Source organism: Antrostomus carolinensis, unplaced genomic scaffold (genome assembly GCF_000700745.2).
Source record: "Antrostomus carolinensis isolate BGI_N321 unplaced genomic scaffold, ASM70074v2 scaffold1082, whole genome shotgun sequence".
Classification (NCBI taxonomy): domain Eukaryota; kingdom Metazoa; phylum Chordata; class Aves; order Caprimulgiformes; family Caprimulgidae; genus Antrostomus; species Antrostomus carolinensis.
This window is the reverse complement of record NW_010297334.1, coordinates 8,094-25,427: the sequence shown is the minus strand read 5'-3', so window position 1 is coordinate 25,427 and position 17,334 is coordinate 8,094. Positions and strand designations below refer to the sequence as shown.

Below are 17,334 nucleotides of genomic sequence, written 5' to 3'. Positions count from 1 at the left end.
AATCTGGGGACACCTCCGCTCCCCTGGGCACGAGGCGTCCCCAGGGCTGCCATGTACAGTTACAAAACCGGGGGAGGCAGCTGTGATAAATGCTGAGCCACTTGGCAGCCCCCGCGCTGCAAATCACATGTCACGGCAGCATCCGGGTGGGATTGGGAGCTGCTCATGGAGAAAGAAGCATGTGGTCACCCCAGGGCAGAGCCCGGAGCAAGCACCCAGCCCCTGCCCTGAGGGGTTTTTGTGTCGGGCAGGCTGCTGCCCTGTTCTCATCCACCCAGCACACACCACAGCCAGCAGCCCTCCCGTGGCACCGGGAACTTGCTCTGCCTTGGAAAGAAATGGGACCCGACAGGACACCTCTCTGCCTCTAGCCTGGGAGGACGGGGGAACGTGTGGGAACACATCCCTTTTTCTTGCTTTTCTCATGCATCTCTTAATTTCTGACTTCTTCTTTTCCATATTAGTTTGATTCAGGGCCCCAGAAACCAATCTTTCCTCTTTTGCTGACCTTTTCTGGATAGTTCTTCCATGTCCTGGTGGGCACAGGGTCAGGCACTGACTCCCCTGCCAGCAGTCCTTGCTTAATCCTTGAAATAATTCCTGTGTCTCTGCTCCTGCAGGCAGAGGAGAGGAGAACAGCAGAGAAGAGGAGATCAGACAGTGACAAAGGCCCAGAAACTGAGCACAGCCGGAAGGTGAGTGGGCCTCGTGTTTCTCTGGGGAGACCCTTGTATTGGAAGAGGAAACCAGTAGGATGTCCCTCCCCACTGCCTCAGTCCTAAAGGAGGCAGCAACGTGCTCTGATGTGGCCCCCTCTTGTCATCCAAAGCTTTGCTGAGCAGCCAACACACCTAAAGCAAAGCATTAGTGGGAAGAGGTGACAGGGGACCTGCTCTTCACACCTTGTTGTGGCTGCTTAAGCCCCTGACTGACACAGCAGCAGGGATGTTAGGAAGGAGAACACGCTCACCTGTGTGGCAGCACAGCCCTACCTGGTTTCTCTCCCAAAACCATTTGCTTGTGGGTTGAAAGGCTCAGGTTGTATTAGCTACAGCTCCTCACTTCAGCAGAAGCTGAGTAGGATGGAGGTAAATTAAAGCACCGGCCTTCCCACTGACTGCTTAATGCAACCCTGGAGGACGTGCTGGCTCCCCTGAGCCTGCAGATGCTCTTAATTAATGGAGCACAAATTGAATAGCCCCACCTCAATGTGATTCATTAGGAGGACACAGATGGGCTCTTAAACACTAATTCCAGCTGAGCCCCCCAGAGCAGAAAAGGGGAGCAGGGAGCACAGTAGCCTTATGGCCCAGCTCAACACAGCTACACTGCAACTGAGGTGAGCCCCTTGGCCAGGGACCAGCTTCCCCCTGCTCTGTGGGACCCACCTCTGCATCCACCCACGAGAGAGCATGGGCTCCAGCCTCAGCCGTTCCCTCACTTTTGGCTTCCCCTTTGCTCAAGGTAATGGTGTAGGGCACTTTCCTTTTCCTCTGGAGGTTGAACCCTGCTCTCACTAGCTGTGAGCTGCTCAGCTCTTCCCTGCTTCTCCTCTATGGGTGCATTGGGACCCATCGTGGCAGGACCCACTGTGCCTTTCTGTGCCAGGGGGCTGGAAGCTGTGGGGAGCATCTCCAGGCCTGTGCCCCAGCCCAGGGACCAGTGCTTGCCCTTGCTTTACCCAGGTGTGCCTTGCCTTTCTGCAGACCTCATCTCTCCCTCCTTGGGGACACAGTCTCATGTCCCCCAGCTCCTGCCAGCTAATGAATGGAGGAGCAATTACTGCCACCCCATCTCTGGCCCACGCAGGTGGGTCTCCTTGGTAACAGCTTTCAGTCACTCCTTCCCCACTGCTCTGCTTTTATCAGCAGTGCCATGCTGAGGAGTTAATTCCTGTTTGGGGAAGGGGTGAGGGTGGCTGGTGTGGAAGGGCACGTGTATGGAGTGATGAATTATCTGCTGGTAATTACCACCCCAGGACTCAGCTCTGCACTACAGGATTCACTACACAGTGTTGCTCGACAACACGCCATGGCCAGTTGGCTCCTGTTTCCACCACATCCATTAACCTGACAGCTGGCTTACCCACCTCTCCCTCCTCACATGCTCCATCAGCTCTCAACTATGTTTTCATTAAGCTTTAATTTTTTGAACAGCAGCAGCCCTTGACTAGTCTGTCATGAGGAGGAGCGATAAACCAAGAGGCTCAAAGCGATGAAGAGCCACTTTGCTCCAAGGATGCTGCTCTTGGCCCCTGCAGTACTGTGTGCCCTGGGCACAGCCCTGTGTCTCTGGGCTCCTGTGGGTGCCTGGTGGCCACAGAAGGCTGTCTTCCTTCTTGACCTTGTTGGTCTGAAGGATTTCATGGGCATAACTTTGATTTAAGTGTCCCAAAGTCTACAGGTAAGGGCATTCATCAGCTTGGTGCATCTTCTAGGAGAGTTCATCCTCTCAAACTCTCTTGGGAGATGTTGCAAGCGTTCCAGGAACTCACTGTGTGCCCTGAGTAAACCTTAGCAAAGTGCCTCTTCCAGGAAAAATTGAGAATGCTCAATTTAAAACCTCCAGGTGAGCGGGAACACAGCAGGTGACAGCCACTGTCTCATTTATGCCTGCAGTGAAAGTGACCACAAGTACAAATTAGATGAATGAATTCTGTGGCCATTTGCACACAGAATTACAGGAGTGTGCTTTAAAAGGTTCTAATCAGGTACTGAATATCTAGAATTAAAAACTACATCTTCTGGCAGCTGCTTGACAGATCAGGAGGTTAGATATCCCTCCAGGGACCAAAGAAACATTGCAGTCCAGCTTAGGGAAGTGTCCGTGAAGCCCATCCCATTAAGGCAAGAGGAACGCATCCAGATGGTTTAGGTGGAGGTGATTTTAATCCTTCACAGTGTGACACTGTTCATGTCGTCTGGATAAAGTGGAACAACTTTTCAGAAATACATTGCCACCAATTATCATTGTCATTGTGACTGTCCCTGGGAGGGAATAGTTGCTTATTCTGATTTGGCTGTGGATTTACAACGTGCCTCCAAGCAAGCCCTGGAACTGCTTCCTGCCTCAGTTTCCCTCTCTGTAAAGTCAGCCAAGCCTGGGACCAGTGTATTTAGGCAGTGGGTAAAGCAGAGCCCTTCTCTGTGCACATCCCTCTAGAGAGGGAAGCTAACCTGGCTCCAAGTTGTTTTCTAATGTTACTGAGCATTTCTGGTGGTGACAGTACAAAGGGCGCTGAATACAGCTGTCTGACACTTTTAGTGACCAGAAACTCTTTTGCCTGCACTAGGATGGTGGGAAGTCAGTTCAGAAGAGCCCTGGAGACCTGAGCTTCCCCATGACTGGACGGGAACGCTCGGAGTACATCCGCTGGAAGAGGGAGCGAGATCAGATTGACCTGGAACGACTGGCACGTCACAAGAACGCGAAGGGCGAGTGGCGACGGGCTTGGGATGTGGAGAAGTCGGAGCACATGTAGGTCCTTCACAGTCCTGGGGTGGTTTGTCTGCAGCAGGCCATCTAAAGCCAGGGATGAGCTCTTGTGCTGATCAGATCCCATGCTGTCATGTGCCTTTCCCTGACCAAATCCACATTGCTGTCTCTTTCTCCTCCTGATCATGTCTGTTAGTGGGACCAGATATCAGGGTGATTCTTGTATTTTCTTGAGGTCTCCTACCCTGATGGGAGGTACTGTGTGCTGACAGAGATTGCCTGCCTTTGATCCCACCGGGACTTGGACTGTAGGAGGGAGGGGAGTGTGAATCAACACTCAGTCTACATCTGGAGGGTCCTCTCTGTCTCCACATGGACAAATCCAGTGGCAGGAGAGTGCAGGTGTTCTTCTAGAAACAGGGATGGACAAACTCATGCTGCTAGTCCACGGGTTTTCTCACAGCCCTGCTTGCTTCTCTTTTCCAATCACAGGCCAGGCCAACATGCCTAAATCCTCCACACCTCATAAGCAGCCTGTTCAGGCACTGCAGTGTGAGGGGGTCACTGCAAAGGGTGGCCTGTGTGATAAGGGGGAGATGCTGGGGACAGCAACGTGGGAAAGCTCCTAATGGGGCCTGAAACTTCCCGGCTTTAAACACTCTGCCTCCAACTGTGCTTGTTCAACTGGGTCATACCAACTAGAAAGCTTTGGAGGATGACGTGGCACCTGCAGCAGGATGAGGTTTTGATAGGGTGTGGAGTTAGGGAATGTTACACAGGCTTGCTGATAAAAGAGTTTGTACAGGGCAGATAGATGGGACTATCTTTTGGCTGAGGAATGGGACCAAATACTTCGATTTTCAGTCACTAAGACCCCAATAATTAGAGGTGAATTGACTTCAGCGGGTGCTGAGTGTTGCTGGCAAGTCACCTCTGAGCCCTACTGTTCTCCTGTATATCAATTTTTAAGAGAAAAACCATAATAAAAACCAAGCAGGATTATAAAACAACCAGATGAGTCTGATCCACAGGTCTGATCTGAGAAGAGAAGTCTGAAACTACTTCAGGTTGTGTTTAGAAGCTTGGGAAGCTGCGTTTGAGCCTTGTACACTCACACTACAGGCATCTTATCTATAGGCTTCATGGATGTTCACAGAATTAAATATACACACACACACATATATATATGGGTACTGATGTAAAGGTTTTAGAGGTTCTCCTTTGGGGTAGAATTGCCTCACAGCCTCATTTCTCCTGGTTAGTGCATGCAGTTTCAGCTCCTGCTGATAAACCTGCGCATATTTGCCAGTGGGCAGGTGCAGAAGGGCGGAAGGCTGGAGCCTGCGTTGTCTCGAGGTCTCCTGCCCACGCTGTTGCACACTGGAGGAGAACAGCCAGGTCTGACAATGCCTGTTTTTAACCTGCAGGTTTGAAGAGGACTTTGTTAAGGATGGGGAGCCAGCCTTGGATAATCCCAGCAATAAGAAAGGTTGGCAAGGGACACCTAGACTCTGTCCTGACGCTAGTGAATGCTGATCGTGCGAATCCCAGTGCCACAGCAGCTGCCGTGGCTCTCAGTGTGAAACTCTGCTTTCCTGGGCAAGCGCCTCTGAGCGCAGTGCTGGGGTCTCAGCCCTCTCTGCTTTGCAGAGTGCTCAGGGGATGGGATTTGAGCGTCTGGGTGCTAGTGCTTTTTACCTTCCCAGAGAGAGCAGTGGCTTCTGGAACCTTGTACAACACGATATGGAGGCTCAGCACCGCCTCCTTTCCCAAAGACTGGTTTGAGAGGCAATCCTATTCCAGAGCACATCATCTCTGATCCCTGTGGCACGTGCTGGCTTCTTTACTGGCATAAGTCCATCACGACTCCTGTTTCTCAGGAGATGGACTGGCAGAACAAAGCTTTCCCTTGTGACACCCTATTTGAACGCCAGGCTTTCTGCTGCACGTCCGTTACCGACCCTCGCTGACTTCTGTACGTGCTTTGCTTTGTCCTTTCAGGGGGAAGAAACGCAAGGAAGTTTCAGCACAGGTCCTTTCCTCCCGACGGGAAAGGTGAGGAAAACACACGACTCGGTTGTGTCACCCACCACCTGGCAGCACCTCTGCTATGCCCTCCTGGAGTGAGTTCTCTCCAGGCACTCCCACAGACTTGCAGTGCCTTTTGGGGACGTACCACATGGCTGCTCTCATAGCTGGGGAGTATGGTCTGTGCTGTGTGGCAAGGGAGAACCAGTCTTTCAAGAACAGCACGAGGGAGACCATATCCAAGGAATAAGACTTAAAGTTATAATTGGAATTTAGAATAAAAAATGCAGAAAAAATACCCCTAAATTCTCAATTTGTATTTATTACTTTAGAAAATACACATACAGTGTGCATACAGCTCCAGAGGCTTCCCCCTCCAGAGGTGCTTCCCAGTGACACCAGGATGCTGGTCCCTTCAATGGTCCATCAGCTCATTCTGTCTACTCTTGCATGGCCTTTCCAACCTGTCTTGTAGGTGGAGGACAGCATGGAGTGAACTTGAGCGATCCTGGTCCGAAAGCAGTGCCTGCTGTGAGCAGCCGAGCCAAAGGCAAGGACAGACTGACGGGCAGAGCCAGAAGGTAAGGAGGCTGGCAGCAGTGCCGTGTAGTAGTGGTTGTGAAATGCACATCCAGGTCTCCTTCCTTGCCTGATTGTGAGGAGGGACAGACAAAAAGGGATATTGTTCCACAACAGCATCTTTTTAAATGAGTCCACGTGGGCTGGGACCGTGTCTGGCAGGACTTCCCTTAGTGGGTTTGTGGTACTTGTGGGGTGCGTCGTCGCTGTACTGACCCGCTGCATCAACTCTCTGCAGACAGCTCAGGGGGGTCAGGCTTCCTCTCTCACCAGGTTTGGGTAGCACTGGCACATGTGCCAGAAAACTTTTGAACACATCTGACCTTCAGGCACTGCTGATACAGAGGAGCAGCCTCCAAAGAGAGCTCCCAACTGAACCAGTAGGAGTTGGCAGTGATGCTGTGGTACAGATGGCTTTTCTTCTTAAACAACTCTTCTTAAAGATGTGAGGAGGGAAGTGTCCTGCTCCTGCCAGCTGTGGGCAGCACACAGCAATAGAGTAATTAGCACAGAAGTAATTTCAGAATATCAGCACAACTAAGTGCACTTTACAGGTTCGCCCACATCCTCCCAGGGGCCTCCCTCCCCTGCTGCTCTTCATAATTAAATTTCAGTGCAGTCTCCAGTTTCCTGGAGCCACACTGACAGTTTAATAACAGTAATCGTCTTCACAGCACTGCCGTGCCCTTTAGCAGGCAACAAAAGGATGAAGAGTTGATTACGTACCCCAAGCCTCTTCATTTATCCAGAACACCAAGCCATTCCAGTAGCTTTTAGTGTTGGCATTCCTCAGCCACCCAGGTTGAAGAATCTTGGCCCAAATTTGCCAAATGAAGAGGCCAGTAAGCCCAGCAGAGACGGTCTAGAGAAGAATTAAATCTCACACATGTTCACACGTGCTGTGTTTTAAGAGTATGGGGCAGGGAGAAGTATCTGTATATTATATATATGTGTGTACCTATATAAAATGTTTGTGGGTGTGTGATACAACTCACCAGGCAGGGGTTACTGAGACCCCTCCCTGCCCAGTAGCACTCCATGGGCAAATTCAGATTTATATTCACCCTAGCAAATCCAAACAAGCAAAAGCAAGCAGCTCCTCACACAGCCCTTAGCGAGGCTGTGGCCCTCTTTGGCACAGGATGTTGTAGCTGCTGCAAGTTTATTATAGGGTCAAAATGCAGTTACACAAATCCTTGGAAGAGACTGTCTACTGAGCGTGACTCAACACAGAGATACCATCTCAGGGTCAGGAAATCCCAGAGCTGCACGTTTCTGGAAGCTGGGTAGGGTACTGGGGAGGTGTTAAATACATTTGCCCTCTTTCCAAACTTATCCGAAGCATCTGCTAGTGATGCTGAGAGGGGAGGAGAGCCTGGGCTAGCTGGACCTTCAGTTTGATCCTTATGGCCATTCTTGCCATCTGCTTGCACATGTCCACGTCTCCAGTCTCCCAAGTTACTTCAAAGCAATTTTATCCTTCACCATCTGCTGATGTGGAGATCTGGGACGCTTGGGCACTGTCAGGCAAGCAGGACAAGTCTGTGGCAGACATCAGCACAAGCAAACTGTGTATCTTACTAGTCTAATGGCAGCTGTCTGCTCTGGCAATTGGATTTTATGTTTTCATTACATTTTGAATTATAACAACCAGTTCATTAAGGTTTAGTGGTCTCAGCTGAGTGTCTCTGGATGGGCTGAGTGCTTTGCAGGTGCCAAGAGGAACTGGACCAGTTATGTCTGTCACCTTTATCTCTTGTTGCCTGGTCAAGGGGCTCAGACAAGGAATGTGTGGCTCTGGTAGAAATTCCTACTCAGGTGTCAGGCAGGGAGAGTGGCTTTGCTGTAAGAGAACTTGAAGGCCTAAATTCAGATTTTCTCTTTTTCTTGGCAGATGGGATGCAAAAGAAGGCGAGGACATGTCTTTTCTGAAGGATGACCTTGACGGCCAGGTCAGTTCATGAGTTCAAGGCTGGCTGCTGAGTTTTCTCGAAACATACACTCTCAGGAAAGTTGGAGGCTCTCAGCCAGTGCAGAGCTGGGAGATCTCTGTGTTGGGGTAAAGGTGCCCCTTGCTAGCACTCTCCAGATGGCATGATGTGAGAGCAACTTCACTTCTTGCATTGACCCTCTGTCAGCACAACAACCCCACTTATTCTGGTCCTTGAACATTTCTCCACCAACATCCTTTTATGTCCTTTAATGACCTTCGTAATCTTTTCCTCAAGTTTTGAGAACCATCATAGACAAGGGATACCATACATTGGTATTTTAATAACTGAACTGAATTTCTTCTTTTCTCAGAAGAGCCTTGGTACGGACAAGCAGAAGAGCAGAGGTGAGGAGGGAGTGGAAGAGAACTGCACAGCTGAGCTGGAGGAGAAGGTGAAACAGCCAAGCCTCCAAGATCATGGGGCCTCCTCATCACAAAGGCTACGAAGTGGAAAAGTCCAGTCTGCCCACAATGGCCAGAAGGAGGAGCAGAGAGGAGTGAAGGGCTTCAGCACAGAGGTGTCTGTGGCCAGCACAGGTCACTCGGAGCCAGGGCCCAAGCCAAGTAAGGAAGGTGTTGGGGAAGATGCCAATGGGAAGCCTGGCACTGCTGACATCTCTCAGGAGAAGGAGAGCACTACCAGCACTGCTTCACCGAGCAGCCTTCCAAGCACTGTGCCAGCCACCAGGCACGGCAGTGAGGAGACCTTGTCATTGCCCACAGGAGTGAATTTAGATGGAGCTGGCTTAGAGAAAGACACAGCTTCAGAACAAGAGTCCACAGAGGACTCTTCAAACGGCCACGGAGGAAATCTGGACACAGCAGCAGGAGACAGACTGGATGCAGGGCAAGGACAGCTGGTGAGAAAAAGAGGGGAGGAAGTGACCCAAGACACTGCCCTTCAGGGGCAAACACTTGCACTGAAAGGAGGTGAAGATGCTGAAGGTGCTGAACACAGAGGAGAGCCTTTGCCCCCAAGGAAAGCCAACTCTGACAAGACTGTTGTGTCTGAGCAGGACACAGCAAAATTACAGTCCAGGGAAGGGGACCAGCCTGAGGATTGCAAGGACAAGGACAGTGGGGACACTCTCAACTAGCAAAGATTGTACCGGCTTGCCTGAGACAGAAGGTGAGTTCCTGACCCCCTCCCCATGGTGTGTTCATTATCCCGTTAACACTCTCAGTTGTAGTACAGATCCACAACTCCATTTTCTGCAGCCACAATGGCATTATCCCAGATAACTATCCAAAAGTGTTAATTAACAGTGATATGGATCCCTCAGGTAGAATAAACGTGTGCATCACAAAGACCTGCTCTGGAGTGGATGGGGAAGCAACAGAAAGTCAGGCAGGAAAATATGGACAGAAAACTGGACTGCTGAGTCAGGCTGGTGACATGGATTAATTAGGGCACAAGCTGCAACTGTTCCTGGGAAGGGATCACCTCAGAAAGGAGAGCAGGATGAATTTATTTCTGTCCCTGGGGTGATCACAACTAGAATAACTTAAGGTCAGCATGGTCTCTTTCCCAAAACACTTGCAAAGCTATAGAGGCCCACCTTGTGGACAGTAGTTTGAAGAAGGTTGACTGCATGTGGAATTCCCTTCCCTGTACAAGAGCTGTGACTGGTGCACTTTGAGTTAAACATGTGGTAACACTAATGTGCAAGGCAGGGTAGAAATAAGGGGTGAGTTTATAAATAAAGGTGAGATGGTTCCTGTTGAAAAGGCCTATGAACCAAACAGGAGGAAGAACAGATCTGATTACATAGCAAAGCTCCAGGTTTTACTCAAGCAAAGAAGTTTCCTCCAGAAAGGGAAATGCAGAACAAGAGCCAGGAGAAAGAGCAATGATAGGCAGAAAAATAAGGTAGAAATTAGGGGCAGGGGCAAGGAGGGAGTGTAGGGGCCCTTTGGCAGGTACCTTTGAGAGCTATTCCTTCCAGGCAATGTCACACACAGCTCAGGATGTCACAGCCACCAGTGCTAGATCAGAGCAGTAAGTCGGGATGCGATTGTACCAGCAGGTTAGGCAGTCGGGCTGTCATTCACCTCACTCACGCTGAGCACAGAGGCACCTCACTTAAGATCTGGGCTTTGTTTCTCTTCAAAGGAGAGCGATGAGCACTTCCAGAATGCAATCCATCTTACCTGACAGCTGAATTGCTCTCAGGATACTCCTGCCTCTATCCTGGGAGTAGAGAGGCAGGAGCTATGTTCCGTTAGGAGACACTTCAGGCAATCAGGGGCTCAAAGCCAGGCAGGCAGCTCGCCCCCACCTTGCGCTGTTCCCCGCTTCCAGCAGGCTTTTCTGCAGACCCCCACCCAGCAGCCTGTCACCGAGTACTGCTCAGTATTCATCCCAGAGGCACAAATGAGCTTAGGGATGGAGTGGTTAAGCTGCTAACAAAAAGACTTTCAGGCTAATCCAATCCCGTACAAAAGGCATGGAGAAGCGCAAGCTTACAGCGATTTAAGAAAGACAAAACACCAAGAACCAGCAGGAGCTGGCTCTGTGCTTGAACTCAAATTCCTTCAAGTGAGGGAAATTAATTCCAACAGCATTTAGGAAAATGCTAAGAGACACCCGGGTGCACATAGCAGGAGTTTACTGTCCAGGCCATGCCTCTCCAATCTACCAAAAATCCCCCTGAAAGTAGAGGCTGAAGGAATTAAAGTCACCCTGAGTGTGAAAAGTAGTCATTAATTAGCCAGCAGCTAAGAGGAAACAATAAATTACAGTAGTCCATCTTCATCTCAGCAATGGAGATTCCTATGGCTTGGTAATAGGGCCCTGAGTCCACTTCAGCCTGGCTCTCTACTCCATCACTCCTCACTAAATTAATTAAGGCAGGCTTAATTATAAACACAGCCTTACAGCTTGGAGAGGAGGAGGCAACTTAACCTGGTGTTTGCACTTCAGCACTTGCGTATCTGCTCAGCTCGGGGAACGTGAGACTGGTATTGCTCTCTGAAAATATTTACTGCTTGGGAAACACCACATGTAGTGATGCCAGGAGAAAATGAGGGGTTAACTGGTGTCCCAGTCACCCTCTGCCATTTCCTCCTGCCTCCTTCCCATCCATCTCCTTCCTACCTGCAATGTTCATTTTCTCTTGCCTTATTGTGCCCTCCCAAGAGAGCATGTTCCTGCCTCACTTTCCTCTCTTTCCCAAACAGTTTGAGTTTCCAGGTGTGCCCAAACAATGCACTCAGCATCACACACCCCCCTTTTGATGCAGACAAATTAAAGCAAAATACTTTCCTTTTCTGATTTGTCATGTAATTTAGATGCTTCAGATTTCCCTGTGTGGGAATGGGTGGCAGGTCCCTTGGGGAGAGTCAGCCTTTAACCAAAAGCTGCACTGCTGTTAGGAACACAGGAATAGCCACAGGTACATCAAATCTGACACCAAGAGAATGCATTTTCATTCTTTTTAGTCCTTAGAGCAGTCACCAACCCCTAGTTCACAGCAAAGACATAATGACCTAACCTCCCCGAGTGCACTGCTCTCTGATTGTTTCATCTGAAGGCTTCTTGCACTTTCCTCAGAAGCCTCTAAACTTTCTCGTTGGCGGGTGCCAGGGTGAGCCAGAGCAGCAGGTTCTGTGTCTCCCATCTGACAGAATGAGTGCTTGGCTGTTAGTCTTTAACGAAGTTCTAGGGCATCATTGTCACCTCCTGTCTGCTGAAGTCACCACAAAGCAATCTGGCCTCTCCCTCTGCACCAGTGACAGGCCACTATCGGCGTTGGCTTTCCCAAACAAGATCATTTGCAGACAGAGTGAGTTCTGCTGTGATTTATTTGTTGAGGGGAGAAGAGCCAAGAGGAAGATAGAGGGACCTGTCTTTAGCTGTCTGCTCCCTGTGCCCAATTTGTCAGGAACATCCCTCTGCAGACAAAAAAAATATGCAAGGCCTGGATTTCTGTAGCACAAGCTCAGCACAAGCAGAGCAGTTCATCTGCGTGGCCTGACAGCAGGGCTCCTAGGAGCAGCAGAACAGCAGCAATGACAACAACAACAACAACAACCACCAAAACCACAGAAGCTCCTTTGGCTCAAGTCGGTTCAGTTGTCAGCGTGTTTGGAGCGAAAAGGTCTTGTGTCTATTCCTTCTGCTGATGTTTTGAAGTCCCCAGCTCCCCGTGACAGGCTGCAGAATGACACAGATGGCGTCAGAAATAACCACCGGCTGGTCACAGCCACTTCCCTCCTCCCTTGGCTTGTTTCCTAGTGCTCTACAGACAGATTAGTTTTAGACCACAGTACGTAGAAAAAGCTGCAAAGCTCTACTTTATTTTCATGTAATTCTCCCTAAAGTGTTATTTCACAGCCATTCTTTGGAAGCAGATCCCTTTGGATTGCCCCCATTTGAGGTGTGTTTGAATCCTTGGCGGGATTTTTGGCTTATTGAGGCTGATTCCTGCAGCTGCTGCTTTAGGGAAAGGATTCCCCAGGATGTAACCCACAGGGACCCTGTGTTGGGCAAAGCCATTGCATGTGTCCCACAAAGGGATCTGATAGGTGTGGCCATCCTTGAGGGAAACATCACTACACCCACTGGAGTCCCTTTGTGAATGTACCCACCTGTGGCAGGCTGATTCTAATAAAAAGTGCAGTATCACTGGGCAGAGCCAGGTTTAGCAAGAACCAGGAAAAGAGGAAACTGCAAGAGCAGTAAGATCAAGCACTAAACAAAGAGCTGCACTTTTTTTTTTTGTTGGAATGCAAAATTAAAAGTTTATTTATTCTTTTTGTGTCTAGTACCATGAATTCAGGTGCCCAAACCATCTTAATTATTTGCTTCCTCTCACAGCTTGAGTATAATCTTTGAAGGAACAAGTAGTCCTGAGTGAATGGCCCATAATCCGGTTTAAGAGGCTGTGGGCTGGTAGCTCACATGTAGTTTTTAACAGTAGATATTTACAGTGAATTGCAGAGCTCTGTACATCTGTGTGTGTGTATATATATATATATATATATAACTGTATTGATCTGACGTCAGGCCAACACAATTACGAGATTATCCCGTTGCAGCAGGGGAAGGAGGGGGTGGTTTTCACCCTGTGGTGTGTGAACAATGGTAACACGAGTCCTCTGTAGAGGAAAGACTTCATGTGGCAAGGTAAATGGGTTGTTGTTATTCAGACCTCCAGGAGGTGCTGAGCAGCTCTGTCTTGGTATATCCAGGCCAGCTGGAAACCTTTACTGGGTTCTGTGTCCATGTAACCAGCAGACATTATACCAGGGAATGACCTGAAGTGCCTGGTAAAAAAACATGAGCAAAGTCTGTGCCCAGAATCCAAATTACACAGAGTCTGAATGACTACTGTCTTGGAGGACAGGGAGTTCACAGCAAAAACAGGTTATTATTGTAACTGGGACCCACATAAGATATGACTGGCCTTAAGGAGGAGCATCTGGAGGGATGCACCATCCTGGGTTATCACGACTGGTTAATAAATTCTTGCCAGGAGGCAGCAGGTAACTTCCCAGTGAGATTGATTTTTTTTTTTCTGTGAAAATACAGATTTGACAAATGCCAGGCATGTACCAGAAATGTATCTGCTTCAACGTTTCACTTTTCATAAAACCCAAACTGGGACCCTTGTTAAACCTTTTCAAAATGGAAAATGTTAATGTTATGTTTTTACATACTGGTGATTCAGTTTTGATACGGTGCCATTTTTGGAAAATGAGCACTGAAACAGATGGTATGAGCTTGCAAAATACAACCTATCAGCCCCAAAAGGAATGGAAAGACACCGTTCCCTTTAAAAGTTTATATGGTGGAATTCCCATCAGGAGAAAATCCTGTACCAGGTCACTTCACCTGATGGCAGGGACATGCCCTCTGTTCACAGATCTCACAGGTCCCTAAGCACGGTGGGTGTCTGTAGCAGCATAAACATCAGTGATCAGTGATAACGATCTCTGCCTGCCCTGCTCCTGGGCTTTGCGGGGCCCATGTCCCCCACGAGTTAATGTGCAGATTTCCCTCCCCATTGCAGATGCTGCTCATCCCTTTCTGCAGAACAGCAGCAAGCAGCCACCATGTGGGTTTCACAGCTTCCACTGCTCATGTCTATTTATGGCACTAAAAATCTCCATCACCTTCAAACCAGTTGGAGATGCTGCGCAGAGTGTGGTGGAGCTTTCATCCTTTGCTTCAAATAACAAGGAATAAATATTTACCCAAAGTGCAGGACTGGAATCCCTGGAGAAGGTCCAACAAGTCCCAGAGAAGTAAACGATACACAAAAACCACAGAAGCTTTTCCCTGAATTCTCTTGAGAAAATTAATCTTAACATCTTTAGAGAAAATGCAGCTGGGGGTAGATTTCCCGAGCAGCTCCAGGGATCTGACCTCGCTGCTCTGGCTGACGTAAACAGGAGTGGGGCAGGCAGGGCCTGTGGGCTGCAGGACTGAGGAGGGCAGAAGGGGTCAGCTTTCTGATGCAAACCAGTGCTAAAGGTTGGTGCAGGAAGTGGGACCAGCAGAAACCAACAGTTCTCAATGCAGTTACGGAGCTACCAAAGCACACACCAGTTTCCTCGAGGTTCAAGACACAAGAAGATACCATCTGCTGGTATGTCTTGGAAGTTGGCCTAGGACTGGCAGGCTGAGTTCTCAAGGGCTTGACTTGAATAGCATCAGCCTCCCTGGTCCTTCCTGCAGCCCACAACACCTTCTGGAGCTCACCATCATGCTATGGGCATTTCAAATTCCCAGAGCACATCTCAGCACCACATACCACCAAAGTGCAGAGTTTAGTCCTCATACAGATGAGGGAGTGGTATGGCTTAATACAGGACTCGACACAGTTCTTTTCATACCTCTGGAGTGATGGAAAGCCTTTCCTGTGGCACAACATGGGCAAACACTGTTAACATTGGCAAACACGGGGATTATGTGAGAATGGTTGAAGGGAAATGTACTTGGACTGCAGAAGCGCAGGGAAGGACTCCAGGGATGTTCAGGGAATGGTTGTTTAGTCTAGCAAAATGGAGGCAGAAAGTGATGGAGTTGTGATCTCTATAAATAAAGTGGGGTAGTAAAAACCAGGGAAGGAGAAGAAACATTCAAGCCACAAAACAATGCCAGTGGCAAATCTAGACAGGATTAGGATTTTTTTCCTCTCTTATAGCAATCAGTTCTAATTCAAATGGGAATTAATTCAGAGATGTCCAATGGCCTCTGCTAGGTAGAAGATGTCTCACGATCTTACTGGACTTTTTCCTGGCCTTACAGTGTATGTTGGAACAGCAGATATGTCTATCCATTTAAGAAAAGCTAAGTGAGAAGAGCTGGTAGGATGATGTCTAACAGATGGTCCTTACACATCACGTCTGAGTTTGCCTTGTGGTATTTCACGAGACTGTTGGAGTGGTCCACTAAGAGCAAAATTATCTCTGGGAACTCTGGACCTGCCCCAGGAGAGACCTAACAAAATGATGTCTGCCAGCCCAAGCAGAGGATGGGTAGCAGTGATCTCAGCTGAAGGAAGGGCCACGTTGCCAGACTTCATCATCTCCATAGAGCTGCAGTCTTCAGGGACTGCAGAAACACCCACCCCTGTGAGATTTAACCAGCAGGTCCTGCACTGGACTGTTGGTTTGGCTGTGGAAGCCGTCCCAGTGACATCCCACCTCCAGCCAGGCTCTGCCAGGCTGGGAAGTGTGAGGCAGATGGGGCTGTTGAGACAGACACCAGCCATCTGCATGAAGCCTCTGTGTGTCAGTGACACACGGGAGGACATTGGTCTCTTTGCTGACAGCAGAGCTGAAGGCAGCACAGAGCCACATCGCTCTCCTGAGCCCTGACACGACACTCCCCAGCGCAGAGCTTGCTGAACCTCCGGCCAGCCCTTGAGGTGTGCATGGAAAAGGGTGACATGAGAGAAATGCTAATCACTGTGTCTAATTACTAAGAGAAGTAATGACTTTACAGCCCACCAGTGTCTTGGCTGTAAAGACTCACTCATGCACAGAAGGAAGCGTCTGTATTGAAGGGAGAACACTGCAAAACAGGAGAGAGAATTGTTTGCCAGCACTGACTGGCACTGGGCTGTCACAGAGACTTTGGAAACCATTAATAATCCAACAGATCACCAATCAAGAGAGCTGGCTCTGGAGTCAGTTCAGATTGTAAACCGGATTATTTGACAGTATTTGGACCACCAAGCACAACTCTGAAAATCTGCTCCCTGGCCTGTCCCCGTAGCGTTAAATCCCAGCAGGGTGCTGCTGCTGCAGCGCTGAGCACCCCCTCGGCAGCAGGATACGGCCACCCCGGCTGGGCACACCTAAGGGACAATGAACAGTGTCTCCAGCAATAGTCTTGGAGTCTCCTCTCCGCTGTTCATGGCATCGATTAGTTCAGTACCTGGGGTGTGATGTCAGTGCGGTTCCTAATCAGATATCCGTGGCTGTGTCCTTAAATGATTCCTTCAGAGCTTTCCTTTTTCTGCCAGCCAAGCTTACTATCGCCTCTCCTGCCTTCACAGTATTGCATCTCTTTTCATATCCCCACTCTGCCCTTTCTTGGGAGCTTTGGGTGCTGAAATCTCCATCAGCAAAAGGCAGATCTGTGGATTTAAATAAAAATGGCTGCAGGAAAATGCCAGCTCAGCAGTTCTGAGCAGCACCCAAGCATCTGGCAGCTGCAGAAAGAAAACAGTCTACCTTTCCCGATTAAAATCAACATTTCTAGGTCTGGAGGCAGCTGCAGGAGACCAGGCTCCACTCATGGGTTGGTACTTTCACTAGAGAAAAGACCCTTCTGCCCTTGGTGAACACAGGTTTCACAAGAGGGAGCCACAAAGCCCTACCCAAAATCAGCCCCTCCTCTTGTTGCTCCAGGTGCTGCTCAAGGACACACAAAACCACGTAAAGATTATTGTTCTTGAGGCAAAAGGAGAGAGGAAAGCAGTCTTATCTAACCCAGAGGTGTGTTTCATCCAGACACACGTTCCCTTCATCCCCTGGGCTGCGGAGCTCCCCCACTGCTCCCCTCAGATTTGGCAGGTGGGTATCTGGGTTATGCTGCCCCCCCAGGAGCCCCAGCCGCGCAGACTGAAACCCAGCAGACGTTTTTAATTTACTGCTCAGCAGTTCCCCAAAGACTGACAATCCCGCTGCTGTCTCTGCTCTTGTTTCGCCAGGACGACGTGCTGAAGGTGGTGGATGAGAAGAGAAGAGGAGCACAAGCTCCCCGTCGCTCCTTGACCTTCTATGAAATCAGCTCTCAGCACCTGCCCTGTGCCCTTCAGCACCCATTCACCACGCGGGGGGTC

The 17,334-nt window shown here is 49.4% G+C and overlaps 1 protein-coding gene across 1 annotated transcript in view; it reads left to right on the top strand.

The window, feature by feature from the left end:
• LOC114818284 (coiled-coil domain-containing protein 9B) overlaps window positions 1-9,132 on the top strand; it is a gene marked incomplete at its 5' end in the record, with an annotated part of 25,062 nt that extends 15,930 nt beyond the window's left edge. Inside the window, 7 exons of the mRNA XM_029083511.1 lie at window positions 621-695; window positions 3,293-3,477; window positions 4,863-4,924; window positions 5,437-5,490; window positions 5,939-6,044; window positions 7,937-7,994; window positions 8,347-9,132. Of these exons, the coding sequence (XP_028939344.1) occupies window positions 621-695; window positions 3,293-3,477; window positions 4,863-4,924; window positions 5,437-5,490; window positions 5,939-6,044; window positions 7,937-7,994; window positions 8,347-9,132 (1,326 nt within the window). The remainder of the gene's footprint in view (window positions 1-620; window positions 696-3,292; window positions 3,478-4,862; window positions 4,925-5,436; window positions 5,491-5,938; window positions 6,045-7,936; window positions 7,995-8,346) is intronic.
• Between the last annotated feature and the right edge of the window lie 8,202 nt (window positions 9,133-17,334).